This window comes from Oncorhynchus masou, chromosome 1, assembly GCF_036934945.1.
Source record: "Oncorhynchus masou masou isolate Uvic2021 chromosome 1, UVic_Omas_1.1, whole genome shotgun sequence".
NCBI lineage: Eukaryota > Metazoa > Chordata > Actinopteri > Salmoniformes > Salmonidae > Oncorhynchus > Oncorhynchus masou.
Window position 1 is genome coordinate 51,506,661 of NC_088212.1, and position 12,434 is coordinate 51,519,094.

The window sequence follows — 12,434 nt, forward strand, 5'->3', positions numbered from 1 at the left end:
TATAAATAATTTCAAAATCTTTATATTAAGCAAACAAGACTGTACAATTGTCTTTTTTTAAATTTCCGGAAAGCCCAAGTACTTTTGGGTGTCAGGGAAAATGTATGGAGTAAAAAGCACATAATTCTCTTTAGGAATATAGCGAAATAAAAGTAAAAGTTGTCAAAAAACAAATAGTAAAGATACCCAAGGAGTGTATACATAGGTGTGTTGACACATGTAGCTAGCTACCTAAGGTTAACATGCTGAATGTGCTTCACATAATACTCCTGGGTACAGATACCCTGAGAACAAGGTTCAGGGAAGAACTTGACCGTAGAGCCTAGCGAGCTAGCTATTTGCCAGCTTTAGGTAGTTTGCTAGGTAACTAATGTTAGCTGTCAAGGTTAGAAAACTAGCTAGTATGGAAAGTATATTCTGTGGAGATGTTAACTAAGTTAGCTAGCCTCCTGTCTAGCCTAGTTGGTAGGCCTACCAAAAATGGCAGCTAATGTAGCTAGCTAGTTTTTGGTATTCTGCTGGACGATTTAGCATAGATAATGTTAGCTGGTTAGCTAGCAAGCTATCGATAGCTAGCTAGCCAACACTAGGCTGGCTAGCTGGCAAATGCTAACTAGCTACCTGTGCTAAATCATCCAGCACAATTACTGTATCCAAAAAGCTAAACAAATTTCATCGAAAAACCTACGTTCTCTCTCACTTCTTCTTCTATGGTATGTTGGAGCCAGTACACCTTGAAAGTCTCCAATATAAACTCCTAAGTCCCAAATAAATTGCTGCCGCAGCCACAATGATGTCTAGTTTCTTTGACACTTAAGCCGTACAGTTTATAACTGTGGCATGAACACCACAAAATCCCCCTTAACACACATGGTATCTTTTGACTGGCAGCAAAAATTTACTTGGCCTACAGGCAAAGTCACTTGTTTTCTCAACTCTTTTAATCACCTCCGCATAGGAGATTAGATTGACCGCCCAAACTTTTGCCACCTGAATTTCCTTCACCCTTACAGGGTACTCCAGGAACTCGGGATCATGATCCCCACCACTATTGCAACACCGTTGTCCTGCTACACACTGTTCTTCAGTATACAGTATACATCTGCACACATTTGGAACATGGCCAAATCCTTCTTTTTTTTACACTGCAGTGATTTGGGAACGAAAGCTTTCACAGCTAATCGTACATAAACAAGCTTCACATGCATAGGTAGGTGCTCTTCATAAAAAAAAGAACATGACCATGAAATGTTCTTATTTAATTCCATTCAGTTAAGATCTCCCTTCACTGAAACTTAAGGGGACTAGCCCGAACCATGAAAAACAGCCCCAAACCAGTATTCCTCCTCCACCAAACTTTACAATATGCACTATGCATTCGGGCAAGTTGCATTCTCCTGGCATCTGCCAAACCGATTCGGACTGCCAGATGGCGAAGTGTGATTTATAACTCAATAGAGCATGTTTCCACTGTTCCAGAGTCCAATGGCGGCCAGCTTTCCACCACTCCATCCGTCGCTTGGCATTGCACATGGTGATGGAAACAACTTTTCATGAAGCTCCCGACTAACAGTTATTGTGCTGACATTCCTTCCGGAGTCAGTTTGGAACTCGGTAGTGAGTGTTTCAATCGAGGACAGACAAATTGTACGTGCTACGCGCTTCAGCCCTCATCGGTCCTGTTCTCTGAGCTTGTGTGACCTACCACTTCGTTGCTGAGCCATTGTTGCTCCTAGACGTTTCCACTTCACAGTAACAGCACTTACAGTTGGCAGCTCTTGCAGGGCAGAAATTTGACGTGCTAACTTGTTGGAAAGGTGGCATCCTATGCCGGTGACATGTTCACAGTCACTGAGCTCTTGGCAGTAAGGCCATTTTACTGCCAATGTTTGTCTATGGATATTGTATGGCTGTGTGCTCGATTTTTATACACCTGTCAGCACCGGGTGTAGCTGAAATAGCCAAATCCTCTAATTTGAAGGGGAGCCCACATACTTTGTGTACACAGTGTAGACTGACCAGGTTAATCCAGGTGAAAGCTATGATCTCATATTGATGTCACTTAAATCCACTTCAAATCACTGTAGATGAAGGGGAGGAGACAAGGTAATGAAAGACTTTTAATCCTTGAGACAATTCAGACATGGATTGTGTATGTGTAATATTCAGAGGGCGATTTTTTTTTTGAGGGGGGGGTTGTTTTTGTTTTTTTCCGCCTTATTGTACGCAATATCAAGTTGGTGTATGAACGAATGGGTTATAGAGCAAACAAAGCAATTATCATAACTGTAACAGTTCTCGTCTGTCGAAGGAGAAGCGGACCAAAATGCAGCGTGGTATTTTTGAGACATGTTTAATGACGAAGAAAACGAACAATACAAAAACAACAAACGGAACGTGAAAAACTATACAGCCTATCTGGTGACAACAAACACAGAGACAGGAACAATCACCCACGAAATACTCAAAGAATATGGCTGCCTAAATATGGTTCCCAATCAGAGACAACGATAAACACCTGCCTCTGATTGAGAACCACTCCAGACAGCCATAGACTTTGCTAGATAACCCCACTAAGCCACACACCCAACACCCCACAAAACCCCAAGACAAAACACACCACAATAAACCCATGTCACACCCTGGCCTGACCAAATAAATGAAGACAAACACAATATATTACGACCAGGGCGTGACAGAACCCCCCCCCCCTAAGGTGCGGACTCCCGGACGCACATCAAAACAATAGGGGAGAGTCCGGGTGGGCGTCTGTCCATGGTGGCGGCTCCGGCGCGGGACGTGGACCCCACTCTATTAATGTCTTAATCCCTCCTCCTCGCGTCCTATGACAGTCCACCCTCGCCGCCGACCATGGCCTAGTAGTCCTCACCCAGAACCCCACTGGACAGAGGGGCAGCTCGGGACTGAGGGGCAGCTCGGGACTGAGGGAAAGCTCGGGACTGAGGGAAAGCTCGGGACTGAGAGGAAGCTCAGCACTGAGAGGAAGCTCAGCACTGAGAGGAAGCTCAGCTCTGAGAGGAAGCTCAGCACTGAGAGGAAGCTCAGCACTGAGAGGAAGCTCAGGCAGGTAGTAGGATCCGGCAGATCCTGGCTGACTGGTGGATCTGGAAGAGTCTGGTTGACTGGCGGATCTGGAAGAGTCTGGCTGACTGGCGGATCTGGAAGAGTCTGGCTGACTGGCGGATCTGGAAGAGTCTGGCTGACTGGCGGATCTGGAAGAGTCTGGCTGACTGGCGGATCTGGAAGAGTCTGGCTGACTGGCGGATCTGGAAGAGTCTGGCTGACTGGCGGATCTGGAAGAGTCTGGCTGACTGGCGCATCTGGAAGAGTCTGGCGGATCTGGAAGAGTCTGGCTGACTGGCGGATCCTCCAAACGGACTTGTTGCGGATAAAAATCAGTGCATGATGAGGTAGTGCACACAAAATGTACTTTTTCACTTAAGTTTTCATGTACTGAATACAATTCTGAAGTTCAATGTGTTTCCATCACATTTTCAACTCTACCTGATAGTTTAGTCACAAAAACTGTCAAATAGCAAATGTGCCTACTCTGGTCCTGGCACCTGCGCTCTAGTCAACAGCTTGCAAATACAGTGCGGGTATGCTGTGAGGGTTGGCTAGTCTACATGATGACATTATTATGGATAAGAGCGATATTTGTATTTCTCAAATGGCAGTCAAGCATGGATCATCATGTCACCAGAAAAAGACCCTCAATATTTATTGGAAAGCAGCATCAAGCTCATCACTGTGTTCACTTTCACCACACTGTGAAGTTCATCATCATTTATTCCATCAAATGGCAATTTTAGCATGTACATCTTGGTGGGGCAATCTCCCCAAAACATTATTTGATGTATGCCAGCAAAGCCATTAATCACCACAACACTAAACAATACATCAATTGCACTTTAACGGTGACAAACGGTGCCTACAAACTGTTAGGACATACAGTTGAAGTCGGAAGTTTACATACCCATTAGCCAAATACATTTAAACTCAGTTTTTCACAATTCCTGACATTTAATCCTAGTAGAAATTCCCTGTCTTACGTCAGTTAGGATTACCACTTTATTTTAAGAATGTGAAATGTCAGAATAATGGTAGAGATTTATTTCAGCTTTAATTTCTTTCATCACATTCCCAGTGGGTCAAAAGTTTACATACATTCAATTAGTATTTGGTAGCATTACCTTTAAATTGTTTAACTTGGGTCAAACGTTTAGGATAGCCGTCCACAAGCTTCCCACAATAAGTTGGGTGAATTTTGTCCCATTCCTCCTGACAGAGCTGGTGTAACTGAGTCGGGTTTGTGGGCCTCCTTGCTCGCACATGCTTTTTCAGTTCTGGCCACAAATGTTCTATAGGTTTGAGGTCAGGGCTTTGTGATGGTCACTCCAATACCTTGACTTTGTTGTCATTAAGCCATTTTGCCACAACTCTGGATGTATGCTTGGGTTAATTGTCCATTTGGAAGACCCATTTGCGACCAAACTTTAACTTCCTGACTGATGTCTTGAGATGTTGCTTTGAAATATCCACATAATTTTTTTGCCCCATGATGCCATTTATTTTGTGAAGTGCACCAGTCCCTCCTGCAGCAATGCACCCCCACAACATGATGCTGCCACCCCTGCTTCACGGTTAGGATGGTGTTATTTGGCTTGCAAGCTTCCCCCTTTTTACTACAAACATAACGATGGTCATTATGGCCAAACAGTTCAAATTTTGTTTCATCAGACCAGAGGACATTTCTCCAAAAAGTACGATCTTTGTCCCCATGTGCAGTTGCAAACCATAGTCTGGCTTTTTTTATGGTTGCTTTGGAGCAGTGGCTTCTTCCTTGCGGATCGGCCTTTCAGGTTATGTCAATGTAGGACTCGTTTTACTGTGGATAAAGATACTTTGTACCTGTTTCCTCCAGCATCTTCACAAGGTCCCTTGTTGTTGTTGTTGGATTGATTTTCACTTTTCACACCAAAGTACGTTCATGTTTAAGAGACAGAACGCGTAGATGTCCTAACCGACTTGCCAAAACCATAGTTTGTTATCAAGAAATTTGTGGAGTGGTTGAAAAACAAGTTTTATTGACTCCAACCTAAGTGTATGTAAACTTCTGACTTCAACTGTACATAAAACTATCCCAACAGCAGTCCCAACACCTTATCTCTGCTACACCTTGCTATCAGCAGAGCCTTGTCTGGCAGCAAAACACTTAATTCAGCCTAATTTACTGCCTTTAAAAAAACATATATGGCTGACTTGCTTAAACAAATGTGGTTTCTAATGACATTTGAGATGTACATAAGGGGCATAAGGGGACGATGAGCAGATAAGAGGCAATTCATAATTTAGATTAAGACATTAATGAACGAGCTAGGACTGACGTAGTCAATATAACTTTGTTTTCAGATCATGGGCCATTCTTACAGTATTCTCCATGTTCACAAAGTCAGAACTGTAGGATAAATAAAGAGGGCATATAAGCAGACAATGAAAGCTCTTACAATATTCGATGATGACATTTCTCTAAAACAGGCTAAAGGCTACATGTGCACCACCAAGTCAGAACAGTAGGCAAAGTTATGAGGATAAAAGGGACCACATTTTGAGGGTGAAGCACATGGGCTACTAACAGCTTACTACACAACATACACTTAGTGTTACTTCCTTAGCTACAGTATACATATCTCACTGGCATATTACATAATGTTTGCAGCAGCATACAAGACATATTTGGACTTGTTGTACTGTGCTTACTTGAACAGGAAGATGGCGCAGCGGCCCTTTGTGGGCAAATTTTCTCATCAAAATTTGCCATTAAATTCTGCCATTCTCTGGATTTATGGTGCTTTCAAGACAACTGGGAATTTTGAAAAAAAAAACAAGGTAGAATCATGACGTCCGTGATCTTCAGGTCAGAGTTCTAGAAAGAGGCCGAGTTCCCGTCTTGGAATTCCGAGTTGGAGGACCATTCAAAACGGAACTAGTTTTTTTTCCAGAGTTCCCAGTTGTCTTGAACTCACTGAAGTCTGAGTTTTCCAAATTCAGAGTTTCCAGTTGTTTTGAACGTGGCAGAAGTCATGCTGGATTGACAACATGGCCAATGTTGAATGTTTTTATCATTTAAGCTTGGAAAAGAGACCCTTAATAGCAGGAATAGCAGGCAAGTGATTTTTTTTGCAATGCTTGCAGTTAGCCACTGATTTCTTCCAAACCATTCATTGTTGAATTTTCGACATCCAACTTGTTGCGTAATGTTAATGTCCAATGTCCAATGAGTACCGATACACTTTATCTATAATTTCTCTTTATGTGACAAGGATTGAAAAATATTTGCCAGTAGATTGTCGACTTGATTCATGACGACTGATAGTTAAGATTTTGAAAGTATGATGTTGACATGATCAGTCCAATCAAAGCTACGGTAGTTATAGTGCAATTTGACAGCATTATATCCGTGTCCAATGACCTTCAGCCTTCTTGGATGGGCACTTCTAATGTAACTCTATGGCAGCACCCATGGGCTTGAGTTTTCAATCTCTCCCCGTAGATCTTGCGGTGAAGTAGTGTCCCCATGAGTGAGAGAACACTGGAGCCAATCAAGGAGCAACTAGAGAACATTACCAACCCCTACGCTCCGTATTTTCCACTGGCTCCAATTACCATAGAAAGCACTGAGCTAGGCTGAAACACCTGCAGTTTGGAGCTGACTTAGTCAAGAAAGCAAAAAAGAGACCATGTTTGTATGCGGCTTTTTATTATTATTTTTTACATTGTTTGCAAGCTGATGACAAAATAACATGCAAAATAGGCAACAAAAATCAGGTGGGGCTCTGCCCACCTGCCCTGAATGATGGGTCGCCACTGATGGTTATATTTAGCACCTTCATATCAAAGATAAATACAGTGCATTCGGAAAGTACTCAGAACCCTTGAATTTTTCTACAATTTGTTACGTTACAGCCTTATTTAAAATTGAGTAAGTCATTTTTTCCCTCATCAATCTATACACTACCTCATAATGACAAAGCAAAAACAGTTTTTTATACATTTTGGCTAATTTATAAAAAACAGTTTTTGCTTTGTCATTATGAGGTATTTTGTGTACCCTTTACTCAGTACTTTGTTGAAGCACCTTTGGCAGTGATTACAGCCTTGAGTCTTCTTGGGTAGGATGCTACAAGCTTGGAATACCTGTATTAGTTTCACACATTTTTCTCTGCAGATCCTCTCAAGCTCTGTCAGGTTGGATGGGGAGCATCGCTTGCAAAGCTAGTTTTTTCTCTCTCCAGCGATGTTCGATCGATCGGGTTCAAGTCCGGGCTCTGGCTGGGCCACTCAAGGATATTCAGAGACTTGTTCTGAAGCCATTCCTGCATTGTCTTGGCTGTGTGCTTAGGGTCGTTGCCCTGTTGGAAAGTGAACCTATGCCCAAGTCTGAGGGCCTGAGCGATCTGGAGCTGGTTTTCATCAAGGATCTCTCTGTACTTTGCTCCGTTCATCTTTCCCTCGATCCTGACTAGTCTCCCAGTCCCTGCCTCTGAAAAACATCCCCACAGCATGACGCTGCCACCACCATGTTTCACCATAGGGATGGTGCCAGGTTTCCTCCAGATGTGACGCTTAGCATTCAGGCCAAAGAGTTCAATCTTGGTTTCATCAGACCAGAGAATCTTGTTTCTCATGGTCTGAGAGTCTTTAGGTGCCTTTTACTGAGGAGTGGCTTCTGTCTGGCCCCTCTACCATAAAGGCCTGATTGATATTTAATCCATTTTAGAATAAGGCTGAAACAAAATGTGAAAGAAGTCAAGGGGTCTGAATATTTTCTGAATGCACTGTATACCAGTTTAGTCTTTGGATTCATTTGCACTTCCTAAACTATCTCCACCTTCATGATATTCTGTATAGAACAAAGGAGCAATGAAATGCGAGTTCCTTTTAATGCAGCACTATTATCATTTGGAATTATTTCAAATCATGTTTTTTTCATCAACAAGAAATGTTCTAGCCTTTCACAAAATATTTGTCTCTTGTGCTTTTGTTGTGTGTGAGTGAATGCTCTCTTCACTCTCAGTCCCAACTAATTCCTTGAGAGTTTGCATATCATTCACATAGCTGGATATCTTCAATATTGATTGATGCCTATATTATTTTAACTGTACTTATCGTGGTAATTATTGATTGATTACTCTTCAAAATTGTATCCAATGACAACTGAATCAGTATATGGAAATGATAGTGTAATTATAGTACATTAGCAAAGGCTCTGGCTGTACCCAAAATAGACCACATGACAACCCTTGTTACCTATTTTTAATACTGTTGGCGTACAGTGTGTCACACCCAGAGGAAATTAAATGTCAGACATGTGTTATCACATTTATCATCACAGCTACCCTCTCAAAAAAGTATTCGCTACACTGACCACCAGTGTTAATTGCCTCATGGCCAACATAGATCACTTTCTCGCTCCACACAATGTTCTCTGTGCCTCTTTCACTGATTGGCCGAAGTAAATGTTGTCGTCGTTCTGCCTTGGACATGTCTGGTGCAATACTATGGGAGTGGATTACCAATTGTCTTCATTTTAGACCTCATTCAGCATGTGAGTGGTGGCTTGATTGTTGTGGTTGATTTATATGGCATTGATTTATTGAGCTTTTTAGATGTTATAACCTATTCATATTAAAAAGATCCATGTGATGAAAAGTTATTTTGGATTTTATAGCCCTGTTTATTCAAAAAAGTTTAAGGCCAACATTATGAGGGAAACTGTATCACACATCTGAGACAGGTTAAGTTCACTATACAAAGAAAACAAAAATGTTCTATGGACAAAGAGGAGAAATTATAATAGTAAAAATCAATTAATGAATCAGATTTATTGTGAAATGTATCTATATTGTATACATCAACCAGTCATGTCAAGGTGGCATAGATGACTATATAAAACGTATAACGTAAGCAAAGATAAAATAAATGCAATTCAATTTTAATAAATTGTAGGGATATCAAAACATTTTCTGTGGGGCACATTTACATTTTTTTAGGCTAAGTGTTGTCCTGCACAATTGTTTTCAGAGAGATAAAACAAAGGAGTAGTGGCAGTATAACATTTTCAGAACGAATACTATTACCACTCATCTGCAGTCAGTTAACACACAAAAAACACTTAATATCAATTGTAGCTTCAAACAGTGGCTGCGGTCCAAACACTTAAAATACACCCTCGTCCACTTACCCTCACCTTATGCCCTTGGGGGAATCTCAATGATTGGATGGCATTGAGGTAAAGTGAACTGTTGCACTTGCAATATAAAGACACTGGTTGCGGTCCAAACACTAAAAAGACACACCCTATCCCCTCAGTCCTCAAATGAAGTGGACACTTCTGATGACGTGTCATGACGTCTGACGAGAATAAACTTGCAGGGCAATTGGCGAGAGGAAGGAATGATTTTTAAATGGACCACCCTTGGCCGGAAATTCGTCACTCGTTCATCCCGCAATGATTGTGTTTTCAGCCACCGGTAGCTTGTGGTCTTGCTTTATATGCACCACAGTCAATTATGAGTGCATGTCTACTTATATTAAATATATAATTAATATAGGCTTACTGAATGAAAGCTAGCAAATGAATTAGCTAACTAACATTTGCCTGCCTAGCTGGAACCTCTGAAGAAGGTTTTTTATTTCAAGATTTTTTATTTCTACAATTTCCAAAAGATAACCAAACAAAAACACATTTACTTTTTACAAGACGTGTTTGTATCGTCATGTGCATTAGTAGCACCATTTCAAACTTATTTGCATTTGTTTCTACTTACATTTGTATGTTGACTTCTCCATTGACGTTGTTTTTAAGTTTTGACAGACGTTTCTTAGCGGATGTACTATTGTCACGAATTGAATTATGGGGAGTTTCAGGCCCCGGAGTGAACATAATTGTACACTTGCAAAGCCGACTAAACACGAGGGCTGAGGGGCTTACGTTGCAAACTTCCCTTGCTTGGCTAATCATTTGGACTGCCCTCCTTTTACCTCAATGCCATCCAATCATTGAGGTTGTCATAAGCAGTCAAGGAGTTGTCAAGAAGATGTCAAGGATTTTCTGGTCATAAATTAGAACCTGATACATTCATCAGTTTTACAAGTAACACGATCCACAGCTACCCAGTCTAGCCTTGCTGCTCTAGCCTCTCAGGGGCCACCGTCTTAAAATGTGGCGCGAGCCATTCAAATTGAATAAAAGGGGATGATATCAAATGACTGATGCGATCTAGCCAGAATGAACAGAACAAGCCAATCCTTCTTTTGGTGCTGGTGTCATTGGAGTAGTGGGGGCGATTAGAATAAGGCCCGTGTGGGAGGCCCCTAATGCTGAGCTGAGCACTACTACAGCTCTGCTATAGGTCCCCTCTAAACATAATGTCATCAGACGTAACAAAGGGAAGTAACGTTATGTTTCCCCCTCCCTTCCAAACTCTTCTCAAAAAGGCCAGATGACACGAAGGTCTTATGTTGTCCCCTCTTAAATAAAGCTCAGCAGGGGGCGCGGAAGAGGGGAGACTTTCATCGGCACCACATCCACCACGACAGGACTATACAGTACATCCTGTGACATTGAGGCTCTTTGGGAGAAGACAATTCATATCCACAGAAGGTTTGTTTTTTAATGATCTATGCATGCTGTTCCTCTTATTAGTCCAGCTGTTTGGAACTCATTGTCTCATCACTAATATCTGACTACATATACTGTAGCTACTATCTACTACTATACAAATACATATTCAAGATGAAAAATGTATTACTGTCAAGAGTAAACATAATTGACATTGATTTTCTGAGCCATTGAGAAATGTGAGACATTGCGTAGCTTTTTCAAACCAGAATTAAATCTAGCAGAATTTATTTGAGTCCATGTTAACTAATTAGATGTGTCTTTTCTTCTAGGAAATGAATGTGGCTCTTATTCATGATAAGCTTTTTATAAAAGATCTCTGGGAACAAAAAATTGCTAAACACGACCAAAGGACAGAAACTGAAGACATGAGGAAGAAAAATAGTGCTCTCACCAAGTAAGAATTGTTGGACATTCTGAAGGGATACACTTTTGTGCTATAAGAATACTGCACAGGATATGAGGAAAGGTTACTCAAGGGAAACAAAGGTCTATTTATTTATGTTTTTGCAGAACTTTTCTTCTTCATATTTGGATTAGGAATACATCCTGCTATGAGTGATAAAACTTACACAATTTAGGCGATATCACTTTCGACGCACATGTTACATGTATGTAACAGATCATGATTTTGTTACGAGCAAAATGTTAACACTAAGGGCATCTCAGGACAACTTACACTGACAATCATATTAAAGTACTTGGCCATAAGAATCTCTAACCACAAAAGCAAGAGTGCACTCTAATATCTCATAACCCCATGGCTTGTCCGTAGCTAGTCCATGTAATCATGTGTATATCCCTGATTTGAGAAGGACTGGAAAAACTTTAGGGAATCCGATATGATAATCAGAAAGTGTTGAGTGATATTAGGGGATGCCATATTCCATGCTTAGCTGTCCTACAATAACCTGTGCTGCTTTAAGGTTAGAGGATTATCAGACACAGCAGTGTCATAGCAGTGTCACAGCAGCAACAAATGCAATAAGCCAAGTAGATGTGAGGAAGGTGGCAGAGCCATCCTCACAATACTGGGCACAAGAGCATGGTGTCACAAATAATAAACCCATTGGAATTCCTAGAGGAATTGTTGTAGAAATTTTGCCTGGGTGCCCGTTTGTTTCTGCACTCTTGCTAATGAAGTAGGTAAAAGCACAAACAGATCTGTAACCAGGCTAGAAAAAATCCATTGTCTTAACAATACACATACAATTAAGTAGCCTAAACATATGGCTTATGGAATGTGTCCGACTTTTAAAAAATTATAATACTTTGTCTTCACATAGGCTGCGAGACGAATGGCACCGAAGGCTTGAGAGTCGAACAAAACATCTGAAGAAATTAAACGACGAACTTCTGAGGAAGAGCAAACTTGCCAAACAGGCAGATGACACATAACGGAGTGTTGCATTTGTCCCCTCTGTTCTCGTGAAGAGTGATGTATTTTTTCTGATATCAATAAAAAACATGTTTTATCATGATCACTCCTGTTTTGTCTCACACTGAGGGAAGATTCACTATTGAGCATACTTTTTAGTCCAGCATTATCTATACTTAGGTTTAAGGCTTACGCATAGGCTTAAGTAGGCTTAAGTGAACGAAGTGTACACACTTGCAGTTAAAACAGGTTGAAGAGTGTTGGAAACTGACCCGAGGAGTTCAGTTTTCTCAAGTGTATTCTAGTATCACTGTAAAAGGACTGCAGAAGTCAACTATATAAATTGTGCCA

General features: G+C 41.1%; 1 protein-coding gene across 1 annotated transcript; it reads left to right on the top strand.

The window, feature by feature from the left end:
• The first annotated feature begins 10,497 nt into the window (after positions 1-10,497).
• LOC135556195 (protein FAM240B) lies at positions 10,498-12,186 on the top strand. Its single transcript, XM_064989231.1, has 3 exons — positions 10,498-10,687; positions 10,978-11,102; positions 11,992-12,186. The coding sequence occupies exons 2-3, from the start codon at positions 10,981-10,983 to the stop codon at positions 12,101-12,103; spliced, it is 234 nt and encodes a 77-aa protein (XP_064845303.1). The 5' UTR covers positions 10,498-10,687; positions 10,978-10,980; the 3' UTR covers positions 12,104-12,186.
• Positions 12,187-12,434: the final 248 nt, after the last annotated feature.

Coding starts and splice junctions, on each gene's coding strand:
- LOC135556195 (XM_064989231.1), top strand. CDS start 10,981: ATGAATGTGGCTCTTATTCATGATAAGCTTTTTATAAAAGATCTCTGG. Junction 11,103..11,991: donor AAAAATAGTGCTCTCACCAA/GTAAGAATTGTT, acceptor GTCTTCACATAG/GCTGCGAGACGAATGGCACC.